The sequence below is a fragment of the Crotalus tigris genome, unplaced genomic scaffold, assembly GCF_016545835.1.
Source record: "Crotalus tigris isolate CLP2741 ecotype Arizona unplaced genomic scaffold, ASM1654583v1 scf7180000018073.2002930, whole genome shotgun sequence".
NCBI classification, from domain to species: domain Eukaryota; kingdom Metazoa; phylum Chordata; class Lepidosauria; order Squamata; family Viperidae; genus Crotalus; species Crotalus tigris.
The window spans coordinates 1,261,331-1,285,245 of record NW_024096808.1 but is presented as its reverse complement, the minus strand read 5'-3'; the positions used below and the strand labels follow the sequence as shown (position 1 = coordinate 1,285,245).

General features: G+C 39.5%; 1 protein-coding gene across 3 annotated transcripts in view; it reads right to left on the bottom strand.

The window, feature by feature from the left end:
* KLHL2 (kelch like family member 2) overlaps positions 1-23,325 on the bottom strand; it is a 60,374-nt gene extending 37,049 nt beyond the window's left edge. The window contains exons 1-4 of one of the 3 annotated variants that reach the window (XM_039347441.1): positions 22,979-23,325; positions 18,784-18,909; positions 14,633-14,739; positions 10,285-10,406 (exon numbers count right to left, since the gene is read on the bottom strand). In XM_039347441.1, the coding sequence (XP_039203375.1) occupies positions 10,285-10,406; positions 14,633-14,739; positions 18,784-18,909; positions 22,979-23,007 (384 nt within the window). In that variant the 5' untranslated portion in view covers positions 23,008-23,325. Of the gene's footprint in view, positions 1-10,284; positions 10,407-14,178; positions 14,273-14,632; positions 14,740-15,362; positions 15,548-18,783; positions 18,910-22,978 lie in introns of those variants that run through there. The other 2 variants (XM_039347442.1, XM_039347443.1) reach the window with 2 other exon arrangements.
* Between the last annotated feature and the right edge of the window lie 590 nt (positions 23,326-23,915).

Below are 23,915 nucleotides of genomic sequence, written 5' to 3'. Positions count from 1 at the left end.
GTTGTGAGCCACAGCTCACAGAGTGGCTAAGCTGATGTAGGATATACATTCGGATGAGATAAGGGTAAAAGGTGCTACCAGATTTCTTATTTTTTTTCTTTCCACCATACTAATATTTTGCTCTTCATAAAGTGTCTACAGACATAGAAACTTTTTAAAACAAACCAGAAAAACTTAGATTACCTGTTTTTTTCTTTCGATATTATTTCAATTCAACTGGAGTCTTTACCATAGAAAATCTAAATTATGAAAAGTAAAGCATACAGTAAAAGGAACTTGGGAATCAATCACATAGGTGCTTTGACATGTTCTCATCTCATCCTGGAACCAAAAAGATCTTCTGTCAAAATAAATTTAGTTGCTTCCACAACATGCTCTTAATATGCATCTACCCACATTTCAGTCTGGTATTTAGAAGAGACCTACTTATAGATCAGGAGTGTCAAACTGATGGCCCACGGGCTGAATGCGTCATGCACAGGCCATGCCCACCCTGGCTCTGCAAAGGCAAAAAACATCGCGCTACATCACGATATATCACATGACACGATCGAGTTCGATACCCAAGCTGAGATGGAGGTGGTCCATCCATTCTTGTGCTCTTTTGATTTCTCAGCAGCTTTTGATAACATCTGGATTAACTCTAGAGATTGGGAATTGGGGGCATTGTTTTTTGGTACAGCTAGTCCTTGACTCATGGCAGAATTGAAACAAGAATTTAAGTCTCTAAGTGGTCTGCATTATTTAGCGTATTGCTTAGCAGTCCTGGTTACTGTAATTAATTATTAGGTGACAAAACTTCCTACCAGCTTCCCACAACCAAAGTCAGTGGGGAATCTGGCAGGAATTTGTAAATGCAGGCTGGCATGTAAGTGGCTGCTGATAGCTGCAAGAGGGAAAGTGCGCAGGGTGTGGAGAGAGTGTGGGATGACACAAGGGAGGTTCAGGGAAGGTGTGTGAGAGTGTGAGTCTATGGCATGGATTGGGCAGAGTGCATGAGAGATGCGGCATGAGTCAGAATGTATGCAGAAGAGTGTGAATGTGTGCGATAGACACAGCCTGGGTTGGGGTGGTTATGTGAGAGGTGTGTGCTGCAGGTCAGGGATGGAGTGTGAGGTTGTAATAGGGTGTGGTGTAAGTTGGAGATGGTGTGAAAGTAGCCGGTGTAGCATGAGTGCAGATGGGCCGAAAAATTGTGTCTGGCTGAGGACTTACCCTAGTGACCTGGACCTTTCTTAGGAGCCAGTAGGGAAGGTTGCAAATGGCAATCACATGATCATGGGTTGCTACAACAGGTCATAAGTATGAACCAGTTGCCAAACACCCAGATCACAATCACATAACCATGGGAATGCTGGGACACTGGAACTCTGAGGACTGGTTGTAACCACCATTTGAACAGCCACTGAATAAATGGCCATAAATCAAGGACTACCTGTAATTCTTTTCCTTCCTGCAGGATCAATTCCAGATGATATTGGCTGCGCAAGGGATGCCTACCTTTGTGGGGTACATTACGGCTTGACACGTTTATCTCCACTTTTTAGTACCTACAGGAAATTACTGAATGAGATAATCCACCCTTCTTGGATTCAATATATTAGGACTCCAGTCCAGCTAAGTGAGGCTGTCAAAGCTCTGCCCCAGTGCTTGGAGGCTATATGGTGGGAATTGATTCTGACTGAATCCTACCAAGGCTAAGTGATTGTGGATATTAGGGGCACCTGGGCTTGGAATGAGGGGTCCTTGGTGCTCTCTTATTTGTTTTCTTGCATATGTTTCATTACCCTAACTAGGTAACATCATCAATGCTAGTCAGGAGTGCTGTTTGCTGTCTGTTTATATTCTGAGGTCTTGCCTGTTTGTGTGGATGGGGGCAGTCTTAGGGATTCTTCAGTTGGGCCATTTACTAATGGCTCTGTGACAATTTCTTGATTGGGATATTGCTTACTTGATTGTTGGTCTGAAGTTGACCTTGGAGTTAATGTACGCTGACCTGAGTGCTGATTGCTGGTGGAGAGGTGCTGGAATCTTTTTGTTCTTTTTTGGACTGGGTGATAGTCTCTTTTGCATAGTCTATAGATGTTGTTAATGTTTCTATTGATGGCTGATTTGTCAAGAGTGCCAGGCTTCTAGAAATTCCCTGGCATTCTAGCCCAACCAAAGAATTCCTAAGACTGCCCCCACCCACCCAGACAGGCAAGATACCAGAATATAAACTGAGAGCAAACAGCACTCCTTACCAGCACTAATGATGTTACCTAGTTAGAGTAACGAAACATCTGCAAGAAAACAAACAAGCTCAGAGAGCACAAAGGAAGGCATTTCAACCCTGAGCTACAAATATTTTCCTTCATTGGCTTGGAATAATCCATCTTTAGCTTATGATGGGATTGTATTTCCCTATTCAAGGATACTGCACAATATGAGGATCCTCTTGGACTCACACTTCTGCTTAATGGGTAGTAATCATTACTCAATACCATAGTATAATCCAGGTACAGCCCACGGATAAAAACAGACTGCAAGTACAAAATATTACACTGCTCAGTTAGAAGTTCCCCTATTATGCAGTAAACAACAAGTCATAAGGTATTACATTATTTCTGAATGCACTATTAATCTTCCTGAAGCTAACTCTGTGAAAAAAGAAAGCATGAGGAATGAAAAAGCCTTGACTCTATATTTACACATATAATTTTCACTTTGACTATAGGTAGTCCTCAACTTACAACCACAATTGAGCCTAAAATTTATGTTGTTAAGTGAGAAACTTCTTAAGTGAGCTTTGCCCCATTTTATGACTTTTCTTGACACATTGGTAATTGAATCATCGCAGTTGTTAAATTTGTAACACAGTTGTTAAGTGAATCTGGTTTCCCCATTGACTTTGCTTGTCAGAAGGTCGCAAAAAAGGATCACTTGACTCTGGGTCACAACAACAGTCATAAATGTAAGTCAGTTGTCAAGGATCCAAATTTTATTCATGTGACCATGGGGAGGCTGGAACGGTCGTGTATGAAAAATGGTCATAAGTCACTTTTTTCAGTGCCACTGTAACTTCGAACAATCACTAAATGAATTGCTGCCCTCTAGATATGCCAGGATTCCGGCTCCTAGAATGCATTTGGAATTCTGATAATTGCTATCTGCCTATATATCACCATGGAACAAAAAACTGTTGTATATTATATTGATACTCTTGAGGGATCAGAAAAAGGTTGAAACAGCATACTGTAGATTAAACATTTTAAATGGCAATTTAAGAGTTTTTGTAGTGAGCGACTGACAACATCTCTCAGTAAAAGCTTCTGTTATGACTACACTCTACCTTGTTTAGTAGCTTAATGGCCTTTACTAGCCTAGGCCAGTGATGGCGAACCTTTTAGAGACTGCCCAAACTGCAACCCAAAACTCACTTCTGCATTGTCGGGTGCCGGGTGGGTGTGGCCATTGGCGGGGTGTGGCCCATTGGGTGGGCGTGGCCCATTGGGTCGGCATGGCTGCGGTAGTACCGGCAGACTGGGTGGAACTACAAAGTTCAATCAGTCAATTCCAACTTTGCAAGATCTTTTTTCCCGCAAGAAGTTGAAATTGACTGATTGATTGAACCTTTTTTTTTTTTTTTTTTTTGCACACAGCAGTGGAGGCCTAAAGCAAAAAGGTTTTATAAAACCCAGCTGAAGGCCTAGGACTGGGGCGATGGCACGCGTGCCCACAAAAAGGGCTATGAGTGCCACCTCTGGCACCCATGCCATAGATTCGCCACCACTGGCCTAGGCAAAGCATTGAACACTCTCAAAATATGTTAGCATAAGTGAAGGATTCCTCCTTGAAGTGACAAAAGATCCACATCCTCTTGAAGGCTTTCACATCTGCTGCAAATGAAGTCACTACTTGTCAAGCAATGCTTCCACAGGGACTGCCACCAAAACTAAGTGGCTGAGCTTGCCCGAGCATACAGCTAGAAATTGTGCTTTCACTGCAACAGTTAAAGCCAGCCTGTTGTTTGATACAAGTGCCTTAATGTTCCTTTAATCATTAAGACTGCAACTATTTTAATATTTTCACAGTTAGGGCTTTCTGAAATACCCTTCCGAAATGTTTAACATAGCTCTAATGTTTAGAGTATAAGGTCTGATTGCCCAAAAACTGAGAAGGGTGGTTTACAGGTAGTAATTGGTTACAGTTGGGACTGGAATCACTGTTGGCAAGTGATGTGGTCATAAAGTGCAATGTCACGTGACTGTGCTACTTACCAATAGCTATTCTGACAGATGCCCTCATTGAGGACTTCATGTGACCGAGACTTCCCACTTTCTGCTATCTTGTCAGAACCCATTCCTATTTCATTTCTACCTATCCCCTCTGATCCAAAAACAAATCTCACCTTTCCCTGGGTTCTGCCATACTCCCAGGGGGGAGGGGGATGTGCTTGCGGGGTTGTTGCTTTTCCTTCCTCTATTCGCTACAATGTAACCTTTTGCTTAAGTTATTGCTTCTGTGTCCGCTGCCCACTACAATTTAACAATTTGCTTCCTGCACTGTATCTCTCCCTGAACTTTCTTCTCTCTAACCTATCAGCTAGGAAAAGGGGGGGGGGGAAGAAATACAACCTCCGGAGCCTGGCTTATCTCTCCGTTCCCAAAAGAAGGTGCAAAGCTGCTTGAACATCACGCTGCAACCAGAGCCGGACCAATGTTATCTCCCCTTTCCCACATGGATTTAATACCTGGGGATTGGCCAGTTTTGAACCGTCCAGATGAACTGTGGGGTGGGGTTTCCTTGGGGACACTTTAAAGTATCGATCTGTAAGGAATCCCTCAGATCCTGTCTATTATGCCTGCTATCAACTACTCTTAATAAAAGTTCCTGTTGGAAGAAATTGCTTCCAAGAGTTATGCTTTCTTGAGATGTGGGATTCAAGAGGGTCCTTACACATCTTCTCCATTTACTTTGTTTGTGGGAAGCTTTTGCAGGGAAAGTCACAAACTGTAACCAGGTCTGCAGGAATGCTGCAATGGCTGGAACTCAAATGACCAGGACTTTGTTCAGTGGCATCACAAATCTGAATGGTTCCTGAATGAATGGTTGTTAAGTGAGGACCACCTGTGGTAATATTTTAGTCATATTTCATACTTGTAGGGTAATGGAACTACAGAAGAAATTATATTTCACAGCAATTTTAATAGGGTCTCATAACAAAGTAGAATTGCAATGTGATTTTAACAACCGTTTTTGTTTCAAGTGCATTTTGTTGATATAATTATGCAATAATTAATCATGTTGAACATAAAGGTACCATAGTTCACTGATTATTTAGCATACGTTTCTTGCAAAGTTTGATCTCTGGCAAATTCAATTAACCGGGCAAAAGGAGGATATTGTGGGGTGTCAGCTGCTAGCAAAGTTCCTTCTGCAACCAATACTATACTAAATGAATGGTCTGATGAATGGTCTGATTTGATTACAGCTACTTCCCATTTTAGTGCGTGCAGTTTTTTACCAAAAACAATGAGAGAGGAAGAGAAGGATTCTTTTTTTGTCGTTTTTTGTTGTATTTTTGTCTTACAATATTAGACAACACAATATCAGCAATAGAGACCTTCAAGCTTCTAGGTTCTATATTAGAAATTCTGTTTTATTATATAGAAATGGTAGCAAAGGATTATTATATAGCCATAAAAATTGGTAGCAGAGGATGGTTACATAGCCATACAGATCAAATAAAGTGTACAGTGTACAGTCACCATGGGCCTTGCTCTTAATGGTTTCAACTGTCACAGGAAACTCACTTTAGAACACAAAGGAACCACAGTTTATAACTATAGATGCAAACTAACCACTGCCGTTTACTGGCTGAATAATTTTGTAGTTGTTGCAATACAAAATACATTCTAACATGTATTTCAACATTCTACAATCTCTCAGGACTTGAAATGGACACCTAACATTAAAACCATCATTAAAAAAAATGTTCTACTTGCGTCAACTTAGAAAGCTCAGACTGCCCAAGGAGTTGCTGATACAGTTCTACAAAGGACTTATTGACTCTGTCATTTGCACTTCTACAATTGTCTGGTTTGGTACAGCAACCATACAGGACAAGTAGAGACTTCAATGGATAGTTATGACTGCAACAACAACTGCAACCAGCCTGACTTCCATACTACACGAGCCAGAAAGACGGCTAAGGAAATATCTATGGACCCCTCACATCCTGAACATAAACTGTTTCAATTTCTCCCCTCAGGATGCCACTAAAGGGCATTGCATGCCAAAACAACTAGACACAAAGACAGTTTTCCCCCATACCATCACTCTGCTAAACACCTAATTCCCACAGACCTGTCTTATGCTCAAGCATATTTACCCATGTGGTAGGGTTGTATTACTATTATCCTTCTCATCTTTCCTATTACCTTCTCCTATTGGCATCTTATATCACTTTGTTGTTTGTATCTACACTGAGATGCACCAGAAATAAGTGTCTAATCACACTTGGCCAATAAAGAATAAAGAATATTTAGTTTATGAGACAATGTCAAACCTCAATAAACTCCTACACTGGAAACCATCTACATGGTTTGCACTCCAAATAACATCTACTTACCTCATCTAATGTAAAATAAAAACATTCCAAAAATCATTAAAATTTTGCAATATTTGAACTTCAGTGACAACTTTTCTTCAAGGACACTCAAGCCATCCATCAACAGCACTCGAGATATCTAATTGCTGACAAGTTCTGGAACTACCAGAAGCTCAATAGACAGAATACACGCAGAGTGATCAAAATTCTAAAAAAGACCTTGTTTTGGTATCTATTGTCATGAAATCATATGGAAAAGGTTAAGCCCAAATTACCAGGCTGTTTGTCTCTCCCTCCAATTGGAATAGTATTAAAAAGTTAAGATAAGGTTTTTTCCTTTATATTTTATTACACTATGCATTGTTTTTGATTTTTAAACTGGTGGTAATTGTGAAATTTTGCAACATATTATTTCTTCAAGACTAAAACTATTGTTTTATTTGATCAACAATTAACTTTTTCCTGCAAGCCCTTGTGTTGTGAAGATCTTGATACCATTTCATTTTAAACTTCTGCCAAATAATATAGCATTATAAAATTTTACTTGAGTTCTACCATTCACTTGTACATTTTTCTCTGTAACTATAATTGTCCTTGTATGAACGTATTTAATAAGCATCTTAACGATCCAGCTATTAATTTCCTTTCCTGAATATATATAGCTTGACAGTTCTCACAGAGGCTGTGGAAGACAACACCCTCTAATGTATTGATTTTAACAAACTATGATACACTGAACAATATTTGGAATATGCATTTTATATGCCTTTACTTTGATTCTATGGGAACAAGGATTTGGATGAGAAAGACTGGTTAATCACATGCATCGTCTAAGGCAGACATGTCAAACACAAGGCCCCGGGGCCGGGTGCGACCCGCGAAGTGGTTTCATGTGGCTCACGAAGCCATCCTGGAAACAGTGAGGGAACAGCCCCCGCTGCCTTGGCCCTGGTACAGGCCGGCTGGGGGCCAATGTACAATTTTGTGGTGGCCATCTATGCTGAAATGCATTCAGTCTTAGCTCCATAAGCCCCCCTCCCTGCATGGCCTGAGAGGAATGGTGAGGCTCCTCCAGTGGACCATGCCTTGGCACTTGCCCTGGTCCCACCCCCTTCTGCCAGAGACCCTCAGATCTGTCCCACTCCTGCCCAGGCCCCCAAGGGCACCTTACCCACCCAGTAGGCCACACCCACTCCATCCACGCCCAAACAGTAGGCTGCATCCACCCTTGCCACACCCACCCGGCCCCCTGAGGGCAACCGAGATGCTGATGCGGCCCTCAATGAAACTGAGTTTGACACCCCTGGTCTAAGGCAGAGATACACCAAGGTTCCATCATTGTATTGGGTGTGGCTTTCAAAAGTTGTTAACAGCTAATTTTAATGTGATAAAAATGTTATTTTTAAATCTGTAATTGGAGACTACTCACAAAATAGATTTCAAATGAAACTAAATTACATTTTGTTTTTGCCTGTTCCCACTTAAAAGTTTTTCAACAGTAGGACATAGCTGTCAAAGGCCAAGTATGGCCCTCAGTCTAGAAAAATTATGCAGCCTAGTAATAGATTATATTGTCTTAGTTCTTGACAACTCCTAAAAAGATTAACTATTACTTAAAATATCTTTTTGCCCCTTGATTGCTTAACCAACAAGGTTGTGTCCAACCCATTCTTTAAATTAAATCTGCCTAGCAACATAAGTGTTTTCTATGGGTTAGGGTGGACTCATTATTAAGGACATACTTTTCTGCAGTCAATTAAATTTATAACCTTTGGGGCCCAAGGGTAAAAGAAAAAAAAGAACAGGCACAGCATTATATTTCTTCTGGTTTCACAAAGGATGCACAAATATGCACATAAGTGTACTGGTAGTTCATTTATTTACTATGATATAAAATATGCCCACTTTTTCACTAGGAAATTCTGTTGTTATAGATATAAGTATACTGTGTTTCTCCGAAAGTAAGCCCTCTCCCAAAAGCAAGCTCCATCTGATTTTGGGGGGATGGGCCTAATATAAGCCCTCCCTCCAAAAGTAAGCCCTACCTAAGAGCCTGCACAAACGGACGGACGCCAATTCTGGCACGAGGTAAGGGGGGGACTTGCCAATGCCTCTGCGATGAGGCGAAGTCAATGGGGGAAAGGAATCTGTTTGCTGCCAGTGGCCATTTGACGCCTCGCACATCGCGCCCAATGCCGCTAACATGAGGCCTGGTGGACCAAGTACCAGTGCAGTCAGGGCGCGTACACTTCCTGTCCCAGGCCAGCCCCTGCAGCCCCAAGGCAACTGTGCTGGGCAGTGGCAGGAAGGGAGCTGAGATGGGGGCAGCCAAGCCAACACTCCTCTGGCCGGAGCAGGGGGCCTTTGCCCTGGGGATCCGGGGAGGCCACCTTCCTGGCTGGGCCTGCCTGAGAGGTGAATGGGGAGGCGGCAGCCCAGGACCAAAGTGGCAGATGGAACACCGGAGCCTTGGGGAAGGAGGGTGTTGAAGCGAGTGAGCATCCTGCCATCAGCACCCATGCCGCCTGCCCCTTTCCCATGGAGCTGGAGAGCTCGCCACACCGCCACCCAGATGCTCTCACTTCCGCTAGGAATTGCATTTCTTTGCTTACCTGACTTCCAGCACCGTCCTGTTTCTCCTTTGTGATCCTCTGCTGCCACGTGAAGGGAAACAAAAGAAGTTTGTGAGGGGAAAAAAGTCAAACAATTTCAACTTCTCACGAAAAAAAAAAAAATCTGGCGAAGTTGGAATTGATTGACCTTCCCCCCCCCCAAACTTCTTTTGTTTCCCTGCACGTGGAGGATCGTGAAGGAGAAACAGGACAGGGCTGGAAGTCAGGTAAGCAAAGAAATGCAATTCCTAGGGGAAGTGAGGACATCTGGGTGGTGGTGTGGCAAGCTTTCCAGCTCCATGGGGAAGGGGCAGCCAGCATGGGCGCTGATGGCAGGACACCCGCTTGCTTCAGCACCCTTCCTCCCCCCGAGATTCCAGCAGTCCACCTGCTGCCTTGGTCTGGGCTGCCGCCTCCCTGCTCACCTCTCAGGCAGGTCTGGCCAGGCCAGGTAGGTGGTCTCCTCAGATCCCCAGGGCAAAGGCCCCCGCTCCAGCCAGAGGAGGGTTGGCTTGGCCACCCCCACCTTGGCACCCTTCCCACCACCTAGCATAGCCACCCCAGGGTTTCAGGGGCTGGCCTGGCACCGGCTTGCACTGGTATTTGGTCCGCCACCATGCTCTCACCACCGCATTGTGTCTCCACCCCATGCGCAGGCCCCACCCCCCGCACGCTCACAGCCTGCTAGAACCGGCAAAAAGTAAGCCCTACCCAAAAGTAAGTCCTTCAGAGCCCACAGTAGTATTTAGTCTGAAATGAAAATATATTAAGATGTATTCTTCAAACAATAGATTTTCAATGGTTTCCAACCCTAACCCTTTCTGTCCATTTGCTTGATACAATGAAGAGTACTTTGTCAAGGACTGTACAACTCAGCAGATCTTTTTAAAATGCAAGCACATGCAAGATGCTCATTGTTTTGTGCTACAACAGGGCAAGAAGACCACAGAAATATTGTTAAAAGATGCACATTTTTTTAAGTCATATGCTAAGAAATAAATATCACCCTAGCCAAACCCAGAGAGAGATTTGTCCCGCTATAAGTATTTTATGATAAATGAATATAATCATCTCACTCACCTGAACATTTTCTTCTGTAACTGTAATTTCCCCTGTGTAAATGTATTCAATGAGCATCTTAAGGGTCCAACCATCAACTTCTTTGATTCGAACTTCCTGTGCTTGGCTTTCGCTCATTTCACCTGCAAAACAGATTAATTCAGACACTGGCAAGTGGAATAAACATGCTGTAAAAAGATCTTATCTGGAAGCAAAAAAAAAAAAAAAAAGTAATTCCACAGTAATAAAAGAGGAAATGGCAATATAACACCCACAGATACCAAAGTACCAGCCAAGAGATACTGAATGTCTTTCAGAATTTTTGACATCTTAGACAAGAATTCATAATTTTCTACTTTTGTACAACCATAATTCAAAAGCACCAGGGGCCAGAAAGGAAGCTCTTTCTGTTCTTAAGGAAGAGAAATAAGCTGATTCTCAAGCATTACTCTACAAGGATAAATCAGAAATTAAAAAATCAGTAATCAAACTTAATTTATTTCCTGTTCAAATTACATAAATATTTTGAAAGGCCAGGTACATATATGTTTCACTATTGCTCATAACCTGATTGCTTGGAAGCTTAAGCACTGTTGGATTTACATACTTATTTTATACTATGATTGTCTGTCTGTCTGGCTGGCTGGCTGGCTGGCTGGCTGTCTGTCTGTCTATCTGTCTGTCTGTCTATCTATCTATCTATCTATCTATCTATCTATCTATCTATCTATCTATCAATCTGTCATATAGGATATCATACATGGACTAACATCGTTGCCATGTATTTTGAAAGCCAGAAAAATCTACAGAGTAGTCTGGCTGCCAGCAGTTGCTAGATATGGTATGGTACCATATCATAACAGTGTATGGAAAAAACAGAGTTTAATAAATAGAGGAATGTACACCAATTTGGTCAATTCATTTTATATGTAAAGTGATTTTTTAAAAAAAGTTTCAAAATAAATTGCAAGCATTAATCAAGAGGATTTAATAGCAGCAGCATTTTGATTTATTGTAATATAAAAAAATTTCATCTCTTTGCAAATGTAACAAGATACCTTTTCAATTCATGGAGCTTGGTATAGAACTATTTGTAGTGCCAGAATGAATGTTTGCAAAAGAGAATTTAAAGCAAATCTCAGCTCTGAGGAGCTTTTCTGATATATATCCAAAATCTATTGGTTAACAATGGAAAATGCCTACAATATCCAACGTGTTAAAATAACAACTTGAACTTCAAGCAATACTAAGGAAAACAAATCCTTCTCTAGCTTTATAACATCAGAAGCTGGCTGATTCCCAAACTAACTAGACCTTGACCACCTGTCATCACACCCAGTTACTTTTATTTATATACACCTCAGAAAAGCAGAAATTACCTATCCTTTACAAGAATCTAACATTTTACATTTTTATCTAAATACCTTTTAGGAACGTTGCAGCCAAAATTCATTACTGTTTGAAAAAGAAGAATTGTTTTTTTTTGTTGTTTTTTTTTAAAAAAGAGACACTTGGTTGAAGAAATGCTATTACTCAAAAGTATTAATGAAAAAAAAAATTTGTTCGATCTTCTGGGAGAAGATGGTGGACTAAAGGCAGCTCCATGGAAAAGTGAAACAAGTGTTTGTGGACATTTTAACATTTGTGGATAAAAAGAGAGAGAGGTGAGATTGCCCAAGCTGTTTTTCCTTATGGCTGCCCCTCATGAAAAGATTGTAAGATGGCAGTTTCTGGAACAGGGGATAATTAGGAGACTGGGGAATTTGCCATAAATGTTCCAGCTGCAAACAGTTGTTTTTTAAAAAAGGACACCAAGTTTGTTTATTTTCCTTGCTAACTACCTCTGAAAATTGTCTATTAAAAGAAAAGTAACAAGGCTGGAAAGATGGGTGAATGCCTTCAAACCTTAATATAAGAACATGAAGATCTATTTTTATAATCCTTAAGACCTTTTGAAAAACAAACAAAGAGCAAAACACAAAACAAGGTTTTGGCTTCAGAAAAAGGGGCTCATAAAATGTTGAATCATTGGATTTTGAATATTAAGGCTTCAAAAATTATTTTTTAAAGAGTGCGTGTTTGTGGGGAGAAAATTGTTTTTGAGATTTAAGACGTAATAAGAGAAACAACTTATTATGGTGCTTGGAGATATCTTTGAGGAATGAGATCTGCATCAGCAATCTGATTCAATTATATCAGCTATGTTTTGGCTTCTTGGAAACTATCTGTTATCAGGAAAAAATGTTGCAGAACAAGATGTGCAGCAAAATCTATCCAAGAAAAATATGAAGGAAACCGAATAAGAATGTATCATGAGATATACAGAAAAATAAATCCTGTATGGGACTTTAAAAATTAAGAAAGTGATAAAAATGATAATTCTAGAGAGCAATCGGAATAATTACGTTTTGTTGGATTCATGAGACTGATTAAAGTACTGAAGAAATTTGCAATGAGGACTAATAACCATCTGAATGGCTTAGAGCAGTGGTGGTGAACCTATGGCACGCGTGCCAAAAGTGGCACTCTGATCCCTCTCTATGGGCACGCGTGCTGTTGCCCGAGCCCTGCCTCCCCCCTCAGCCACCTCACCAGCAGCCCCCTGGAGGAGAGTCGCCCCTGGGCATGGCCCACACAAAGCAGCGCAGCCAAGGACATGGCAGCTGGGCAGCAGAGACAAGATTCTGCCCTTGTGCAGATGATGCTGTGGGACACAGGTGGAGGGCATGGCTGCCAAGGCACTGCAGGGCCGCATGGGTGATCTGCTATGGGCCATGGAGGTGGTAGGTGGCCCTGCGGGCTGGGGGGGCAGGGGGTGGAGTGGGGCAGGGTTGGTGGGGTGGCAAGACAGGGTGAGCGGGAGTGGGGGCAAGGCAGTTTTTGGGCACTCGGTGTCTAAAAGGTTTGCCATCACTGGCTTGGAAAGACTGTAAAGAAAAGGACTACAAAGTCTGTTTATTTCCCCAGGGATGAAATGGGGTATGTTGTCATTTTGAGTAGCTCTTTTTAGATTTTACTGGTATCTTAACTAAAAAATGTGATATACTGGTTTGCTTATACTTAATATAGTGTTAAGGTTTTCTCCACATGTGTATATGTTTATGTATGTTAATACATAAACATGTTTTCGTGGGTTTTTTTTGTATATCTATGTATGTTTATGTATCTTAGCTTTAGACAGATAAACTTAACTTTTTATTCAAAATAAGAAAATTGGAAATTTTTTCTCATTAAAGGAGAAGCTATTTTTCTTTGTTATGTTAAATTTTAATTTTTGTTTATATTAGAATGCTGAGATTATATTTTTGACATGTAAATTTTTGTAGTTTATAGTTGAAATTTTTTTTAATGGTACAAATTGCTATTTGGCATAGGATTTCAGAATTATTGGTGTGTGGAATGGGAAAATGTGTATAAAAGACAGTCTTTTATAATAGAGAAATGATCTATTTTTGTAATGTTAAACTTTTGTTTTATTGTGTTTATATTAGCATAAAAGGACCATTTTATGCTTTTTAAATGGTATTTTATTACAGTTAAGAGTCAGAATATGCTTGTTGAATTTTATATATGTTAATTAATATTTTAGAATTGAATGATTTGCTGATAATCAGATTGGAGATATTGTTAAAAGAAATAATGGGATGAAGAATTTTATACTTGTTAACTAAAAGGAGGTGGAAAGATTATAGAATTGTTTATATTTGGTATGATGAGGGTGGAAAGTCATTTTCTTAGGGGTAAAGGATATGTGTCCCTATTGCTTTCATACACTTTTTCCTTCATTTTCCTTTCAGTTTGTATTATTTTCAATTTAATACAATTATTACAGATGAAAGAATGTTCCTTCAAATGAACTGAATGTGGTTAAACTGAATTAACAATTAACAATTACTTGCAAACCAATTTACATACCTATCCTGGATACACAGGACAGAGCATGAACATTCAAATATCCAATTGGCATAGAAAGCATCATGGCAAAACACATGGTCCAATCATCTGAAATTAGGCCCAAAAAGCACTCCAATGTAAGATGTAAAGCTATCATTCTCCATCCATTCTTTCAATTCTATAGTTTCTCAATCCATATATTTTTTCTGCTACAGTATTTCAGCAATTTAAAGAACACATTTTACCAACTAATGGTGACACCAAAGATAGCAGTACTAGCAAGAATGTACCTTCCAAGGCACAGCTTTTACTTCTAGGAATCAGCTTCAGGAACAAAGTTTACTTATTAAAGTACTTTAAATACACTGTGCATATTTGCATATAGCATAGCAATGTCTTGAGGAAATACCCATTAACCTTTCAAAATAGGCTGAGATAGTTCAACTGCAAGAGACAAGAAGAAGAAAAAAAGTACCTGTAAACATTGCATGGAAATATGGACTGCAAGCTGCTAATACAACTCGATGAGTTGCAATTTCCATGTCTTCAGCTACTATTGTCACATCACATAATAGGTTTTGACTATTAAGAAAGACAACAAAAATAACCTTAGACCACAGGAAAGATAAGCATTGCCTTATTAGTTACAGGCTATTGTAGATATTCAACAAGTTTAATAAAATATTAATATTCAGGCTCTTATCATTCTCCTTGCTAATAGAGCTATTGAGCGTATCTCTTTTTATTGAGGAAAAACCCAGCAATTATTTAAAAAAAACCTAACCATATTTGTAAAGGCAAAATTTAAGTGCTACCAAAACTCACCTCAGGCTTTGGACCCCACCTTTTCTGTGCAAGCTCCATTAGATATAAGAACCCATGACAGGAAGATTAAAATTTAATAATTAAAAGAGGAACATTATTTCTTACCCAGTCTTATCCCTGATAAAAATAATTTCTTTTATCAGAGGAAGGTGGAATAAATTTGTTTATCATTATCAACAACAGTAAAAAGCTTGAGAACCTTGCTTCTGTATACAATTCCCTCCCTCACATATTTTGACTTAACAAGCTTACTTTTACCACATAAGTACAGTAAGCATGTGAGACCAAAACCAAAGACATTTTCCAGAAATTAAGCAGAGTTTATTCTTTAATTCCAGGATTGGAAACTTGAATTATAATCTACAGCAGAGGTCCCCAACCTTTTTGGCACTAGGGACTGGTTCCACGGAGAGAAGTTTTTCCGCAGATCGGAGAGTGCGTGGTTTTGTGTGCTGCCTGCATCCCGTGGATGGGGCTTTGCTTCTTTGTGTGGACCGGTTGTTGGCATGCCAAGGCCTGGTACTGGTCCATGGACCAGGGGTTGGGCCCCCCTGATCTACAGTATCTGTAACAAATGGCCATATGGACATTGTAATTCAATACTATATAAAGGCTACAGTTTTCTCCACCTTGTCATGCTACTACAGGTAGTTCTCGACTTATGAGGATTCAATTAATGATAATCTGGAATTACAACGCCAACAGAATGGGTGCTTTATGGCCTACAAAGCACTTCCAGCCATCACAAAACACTGCACCATGATCCCCACAGTCACACGATCACAATATGGGAAACCTGTTTGCACTTACAACCAATTACCAAGTGCTCCATAATAATGCAATCACCATTTACAAACCTCTGCTGGCTCCTGTAAAAAGTCAACAAGAAGTCAGCCAAGAAGATTACAAAAGGGCTGCCCACCGGCAGGGATTCTCAGGTGGGAGGGAATCTGAGCTCCCTGTGATCTGAGATTCCCCACCCCACCCCAGGAAGCCCTTTGAGAGCAAAAGGAGTTCCTGCTGAAGGGACAGGAACAACTCCAGCTGATGAAGTCCATTCCTGCAACTCTTTGAAGGAGTTCCCTTCAGCACATGGAAGGGAGGGGCACTGCTCTGAAAAGCAGCAGAAACAAAGGTCATATCTGAACATCTGGGCTCTGTTCCTGCAGCCATTCTTTCCCCACACAGAGAGGAGGGCAACTCTTGCAAAAAATTGCAAAAACGGTGGTCAAGTCTCAAAGATCTGAGCTCCATTCCTGCAGCTCTTTGGAGTTGTTTCCTTCCATACACAGAAGAAAGCAATACTCAGCAGGTGGTTCCTTTGCTCCATTTGCTTAATGACCCAATCAATCAACAATCATAACCAGAAGTGCTGGGATTGTGGCAACCACTTGTCTCAACGACTGAGGCCCTGGTCCCAATTGTGATCCTTAAGTCGAGGACTACCTGTTTTAGCAGAAGTGGTAAAGAAATAGACTTACAGTATCCAAAAAGGAGGTTTACAGTATAATTTCATAGAAAGCTTCTACTCCTTGATAATATACACTTACTCTTGAAACAATGTAGTGCCAGGCCCATTAAGAAAGCCAATTTTTATGTTTGATGTACAACAAAATGTTAGGTTGTGAAATCATTTTGCTTAACATCACTTTTCTAATCATGTTCATGAGGAAATAACTCAAGGAATTATTGATGTCATGGTTAAATCTTGTTATGACTGAATAATACTCAAAAATGAAGTGTCAACAGCAAATAATGAAATTTAGTTTGGTCTCTAATTGAAAAGCATAAATGGATATTGCATTCAGTATAATGAACAAACAAGGCAGCTCCAGAACAGAGTATCTCAACACTGTATTCTAAATAGTTTTGTGGAAGTAAACCTCTTCAGGGTTTTATATAAGTCCACATCTATAAGTTTGATGAATAGAAGTTCTTGGTATTATTTTTTCAAATAATTTATTAAAGACTACAATAAAAAGAATAAAAGCTATATAAATTAGAAAAATATAAAAATGTGGAAAAAAAGAAAAAAGTCACTTTCTTCTTCATTCACAAAGTACATAATTTAAGTAAATTTACTTAAAATTCCTGTAGTTTGCTCACAAAGGGCAGCTGTATGGAACCACGTAGGCTGTTTCAAAGATCCAGAGAGAATTTCAACAGCCAGGATTATGCATCCCACTCTAACCTCCACTGTAACACCATCCTGCTACAAAAGCGATCTCTAGCTCACCATGGCTCTCAACCAGAAGGTGCAATGTTAATTGGAACTGTTATTCTAATTTTTCAGAGAACCATGTTAGAAGAATAGAAGAGACGAAGGCAACAGTATTTTGGCTCACAAGATAGACTTTTGATCACAGATCCTATCTTGCCTAGAAAGGTGAAATGATGTTTAAGGTAAAGCAGGGCTTTGGTTATGCCAGGTGCTGTCCTTTCCTTTAACAGCAAATTCTGCATGTGTTATGAGTGCAAACTAGCTTTGGAGACCTGCATCTCTACCTGTCAAGTGTACAAAGGAAAAATAATGGCATTCTACTGAAAAGTGGCATAGAGTGAATGCAGAAAGAAGGGCAATTAGTTTGTTAAGTATGTCAGGGAAAATATTACCTCATGCACCAGTAGATCAGAATTCTATCAATAAGCAAGGAACTGCACCACAGCTTTATACCAGGCAGTAGGTATATAGACAAGATTTTTGCTATCCCTGAGGAACGTATGAAGAAGAAATGTGTGCTGTGTACTTTGCTAATTTAGAGAAAGCATATGATAAAATGAAAGTGCTTGAATTGTGGAATGTTTGGACAAATGTGGAGTTGAAAATTGATTGTGGAATGCAGAAAGAGCAGAATACAATGGAAGCAAACCAAGTATAAGATTATGTAGAATGGTTAATGAATGGTTCTTCACTAATGGAATAAGACCTTGTCTCTTTAATTGTTTGATGCATTATTTGATGCACTTATGGATGTGTACAAAATGCTTATGATGGTGTTAGAGTTCATTTAATTGGGGCATGGTATGCGATACTGCTTATATTTAGCTTTCCTTTTGCAGATGTCCATAGCAATACAGCAAAATCTGATGGCCAGATCTCAACATATCATAGGTAACAGCTTATCGGACATTAGGAAGGAACATTTAAAATAAATAAATGGCATAACAAAAAATGACTATAGTTTTAGCCATATGCCAAAACGAGTGAGGCATAGGAGATATGAAAGATGCAAGGCCTATATTTTTCAAGTTAGCACAAGATAGTGAAGAAAAAGTAGGGGACCTAATTCAAAATAGCAGCACTACAAAACATGGGACAAGAGCACAATTAGTGGAGTAGTGACCCAATGGTGGTCCAGTAATATTTTACCACTTTGTTCCTGAAGAGGAGACACCACCTTAAGAGGATAAAATCCTATTCTCAAAGCCTAAATCCCATCATTGGCCTATCCACATATTTTATTCTCACAGGAATATTTTCATAATTTTTCAGGGGTGGGGGAATGACATGACATCCTTAATCTACAACATTTAGCCACTATCAGCATTTGAAAACAGATTTTTCATTAATAAAGAGCTGAAATTTCTGCCATCCAAAAAAACTTGTATTAGGCAGTTCAAGTTTCCCCTTCAAAATCTTACTGACCAGCTTTGGAGAGAAAAAAATAACAATTGTATAAAATGTAATGGCCAGCCCAGCATCTTATTTAAATAATGCAATTTCATTTTCAACATTATATTCCAATAAGAGCAAAATCTGGAGAACTACTAAAGATACTGCCTACTTTTCAAGAACAATACCTTCTTAATTCATTCAAAACTTTAAAAGCTTTCTTCATGTGCCAAGGATTCACTGTAACAGGACAGTGTTTTTCAGTATTATCATCTTTTAAATCCAGAGGTTTCTGCTGGCATAATTTGGTACATCTGAAAAAAAGAAAAAGAAAAAAGAAAATGTGTTAACCATGAGAGTTTGCAACCAACTTAATTATTACTATTGCTAAACTGATTAGTGTATGTGTGTTTTTATTGTTCCACTATATTATTAGAACAATTAACCAGTGGAACAACCTGCCTCCAGAAGCGGTGAATGCTCCAACACTATAAGTTTTTAAGAAGAAACTGGACAGCCATTTGCCCAAAATGGTATAGGGTTACCTGCCTGAGCAGGGGGTTGGACTTGATGGCCTCCAAGGTCCCTTCCAACTCTATTATTATTGTTGTTGTTGTTGTTGTTGTTATATAGCCTTATAAACTGCTTTAGAGTCCTTGACTGAAGTGGCACAAAAGCTTGTAATATCTACATACTGTACATATTCACTTACAGCTCTGCAACTAAGCCAAGTGAAAATGTGCTTTTAGCTTTGACTATGCCTTTAAGCTTTGGGATGAACAACCCAACTCCCAAGTGAAATTCAAACTAGGAAAAGGCCAAAGTTTAAACATCTAATTAAATCATTGATAAGAGACCGAACTAACTACAATTAAAGGCACATTGAAACACACTAAACTGAAGTTAGCGCTAACAGCATACAGTAAAAAAAGGTGAAACACCATTTGTCCATTAACCAAATCTGAAAGAAAAAAAATCCAATGTTACTTTTGTTTCCAACAAACATTATACCAAAAACAATATTGTAACCTAACTTATATCTTGATACATGGTTTAGGTCTTACAGAAGGAACAGGGAAGCGCAGTTCCTAAAATATTCTTTATCACTAGCTTGGCTACCTGGACTTCCAAGCTTTTGTAGTTTAGCAGTACTTGCAGCATCACAATATATCCAACCATGTATTACAGCAAGACATTCAAACAAAGATAATAAATGAGTCATCACAGAAATAGCAAATCTGATTAAAAATATCTTATTGATATTGATCAAATGGGGCTGCTCTATAATCAAAACTATTAATAAGGAAATAACAAGTTTTCCCAACTTGATGTATTCTATGTATTCAAGTATATCTTTCAGAATAGCTAGTCTGCATGATCATTAATCATCGGCATGATGGGAAATACTGGAAATTTTAATTCAACAGGTCTGAAAGTCATGGGCTTGTTGAAGATGTGTGCACAGCAAAAAGCAAACAAAAACATGATTCCCAAATTTAAGACATAAAGACAAAAATATCTCAAGTAAACAATTTTGTCTTATTAAAATAAAACACGTAGTTTCCCCATATATGACATAGTCTTAAACTTAAAACAATTCCATGATTTTTTAAAATGAAAACTAAAGCATAATTGACAACCACTTTTTAATATACCCACTATTCCAGTACATGAAAATGGTTGTTTTTAAAATACCCAGCATTTTATCCTGCTGATTCTATGTTCAGAATGAGCAAATTCCTTAAAAAAACAGACTAGAACTAATACTAGACTAGAAGACAGCAACTACACATGTGAAGTGGTGAACAGGAGAAATGTGCAAGCACTTTATACAATTAGCTATGGGATTGCCTGTTGCTGCTCCTCCAATTTGATAACGCTGAGATACTGTACTAAAATACCCAAGGTTCTAATAAAGAAAAGTTCCTCTATTCTTTCATAATTCTCCAAACATCTTCATTATCCTGTACATAAAAGATTGATATTATCATATATCACTACTTTTCACAGAAGAAACTACCCAAAAAACAAACCCTGGGACTGTTTTAACATTTAATTTCAAATGTAATTTTTCTAACACTTTTGGTTTTCCTGGGAACCAGACTTGGACCGAGTCTTAAAATAAAAGATGAAGATCACAAAACATATTTCTTTTCTTTACTAGTGTACTGTAATTTAACAGTTCAGATAACAATTCATTAATGCCAACTTAATTCTATATTCCCATCAAGTGAGAAAAGACTTCATGTCACTGAAATGACCAGAAAATCCCTAATTTTTTCGAGCTTAATGCCACTAAAGTACTAATTATTCTGCAGTCACTGGCACATGCTCCATATCTTACTGAAGTAAAATCTAAAACATTAGAGGGAAACCATGTTAGGAAACATCTTCCAAAACTTTCTTCACAAAAATTCATGTCAGACCTAAAGCCAATAGAAAATGTAATTAGAATCAGAGGGGGGAAAAGGACTCCATGTAACAAGAAAATCTAATAAAATACGGCTTTTTTATGCTGCTCACAAAAATTATATAGCTAGCTGCCCAGTAGCAGAAGAGTTATATGCAACTAGAAGACAAATTTGGAAGATTGTAGTGAAAGACCTATATGTTCCAAATTTATTTCTTTTTAAAGTACTGTAAAATACAACAAAATAACATTAATACATTGCCTCTAAAATGAAACACCTAAAATAAGAGCAGCATTTACTAAGAATAAAATATTTAAAAACAGCTTCAGGTTCACTGAATCATTTAACGCCTGGACAAATAAAGCAAATTTAGATCAGGTGCTTAAATCTTAATAAGCATCTGAAAGAATCCCAAAGTTAAGATGCCATCATGGGAAAGCTCTTTTCCTTGCCACCCTCATCCAATACCTGTTGGCACAGACCCCAGGGGAGAGCTTACTTTGAAAAAACTAAGTTAAAAGTAACATTTCATGTGCACATAAATTTCTTCGGTCATGAATCTCCACTTTTCCTAGAACTTTTTAAAATTGAAAACTCCCAATGCAGAAACATAATTTACCTTACCTGGTATTCAGGATGCAGCTTATAAGCGCTATGTGCTTAGAGCTCAAAGCTTTGTTAGAGACCCCACACACCCACTTTACAGTCTGTTTCTGTTGCTCTCCTCTGGGAGGAGGTTTCGAAGTATTTCTAGCAGAACTACCCAATTCTGTAATAGCTTTGTTCCCTATGCCATCCGTCTGATAAACTCTCAAGGTTCATTTTTCTCACCATGCACATGTATAATACGAAGTAGACTGTGTTGTTTCTCTATGCCATATATGTGGGTATATGCATAATTATGTATTTATTTGTCATGTTTATGTATATTGGAGGTTGTGACCCTTTGAGAGCTATATGCAACAAGATTTCATTTTAATGTATGCCAATTAGCGTACATTCAAAGTGACAATAAAGTTATTATTCTACCTTTGTTTTTCAATTTAGAATGATGGAAACATATTAGGTGCTTTTTATTCATCCAGTGATTATTGGACAAAACCAAGAATGACAGATATTCCAAATGACAGTAAAAACTTCATTTCAGCCGTCACATTGCTAGTATTCAACTATCATTATTGGTTATTCAAATTGTGACTAGAATGAAAAAGTAATTTTCTCCATGCAGAGAAAAGCAGCAAACAAGGATTAATCTGCATTCTCCTGAGGATTTTCTCTCAGTGGGTCCCAGTTGACCTCAAATACTTAAATTACTTAGCACAAGGATAACCAAAGTAAAGACAACCTACCTAAAAAAGCTGCTCTCTTAATATATGCTGACAACTTTGGTTGAAGTAACTCAAATCTTCAACTAAGCCACAACTCACCCAGAAGCTGTTTGGAATTTCAAGGGCCTGTTTTGGAATACAGTATATAAATTGCAAAAGGAGTATCTCTGACTGTTTGTTCGGTGGTTTTCTAACTTCAAACTGACCACAGCCAAACCCTAAAGATAACGAGGTTGGAAACAGCCCTTCCAGGCAGAGTGACCAAATTATCTAAAACCAGAAATGAACTGCTGTTTTACCATAGCTACAATAAAATATATAATGCCCTCTGTACATGTTCAGAATACGGTGGGATTATTGGGACGTAGGTTCTAGAAACAAATGCGATATTCCAGTTTAGTAATAGGACCAAGGCCTGTTCGAAGATAATATTCTGCAAAGGGGCAATTCTCTCCAGAAACCTTACGGTATTAGGAGAGTGCCCGGCCCACCTTCACTTATCTAGCAGTCCTCTTCAACTGGAAGTCCTCCGGGTGCTCTGGACTTCAACTCCTATCACTTTCAGCAAGCCTGGAGGCGATGGGTGTTGAATCCAACACATCCGGAAGATATCAAACGGGGGAAACCCGGGCCCCGAGACTCACCCCAACGGTTGCAGCAGCAGCATTTCCATCGCGGTTCCTCCGCTCGGGCTGCTCCCTCCGAAAAACGCAAGCACCGAACGCCGGCGCCAGCACCATGCCAGCCGCAAACGCTGGGACTCTCCCGGCAGAAAGCCCAGGGAGCGGCAAGACTTTCCTAGATTAAATCAGCCTAGCCTCCCCGTAGAACGCAGCCCCGGCGCAACCTACTATAGTTTCCTTCCTCCGCTCAAGCGGAGCCAAATGTTAGCGCCTACTTAAGCCTCACGATCTCCTCCAAGCCTGCAAACCCTCTACTTCCGGGGTCTGGACAAGCTTAACCCGATTTATCCTCTTCACCGAAAAAAATGTGACGTCAACACGTACTGGGGGGGAGTAGGACGGACTTCCACGTCTTCCCCCTCCTCCTCCTCCTCTGCCTGTCTTAAGGGGCACGCGAGAACGAGGGCCGCAATAGAAGCAGCTGGTATTGGGGTGGAGGCAGAAGAGGTGAAACACGGAAATCCTATTTGGTGCTAAGCGTGGTTCTCTGCCGATTGGAAAATGACTAGCTGAAGATGCGTCCTCAGCTTTCTTCATATCAGGTCCCTACAGACATTTTAAGTTAACTTCTACAGTAACATTCACAATGAGCAGGGATGGTGGTCCTGGAACTAGGGCAGCCGTGGTGATGGGGCAGTTTAATTGCTGGACTAGCATCTAGGAAACCCAGGTTCAAGTTCACTCTCAAACATGAAAGCTCCTTGGTTAAATTTGGAGCATTTGCTCTTAGTTAAACCTACTGAATCTCACAGGGTTGTTTATAAACTTACTTGAACTTATACTTCAGCCATAAGTGGTGTAATTCCTACATGCAAAAGTGTAGGCAATCCTTCTCAAAGTGGATGTGTCTGTGAATCCCTAACAAACACAATATCTCAATGGTACCAGGTCATTGTGC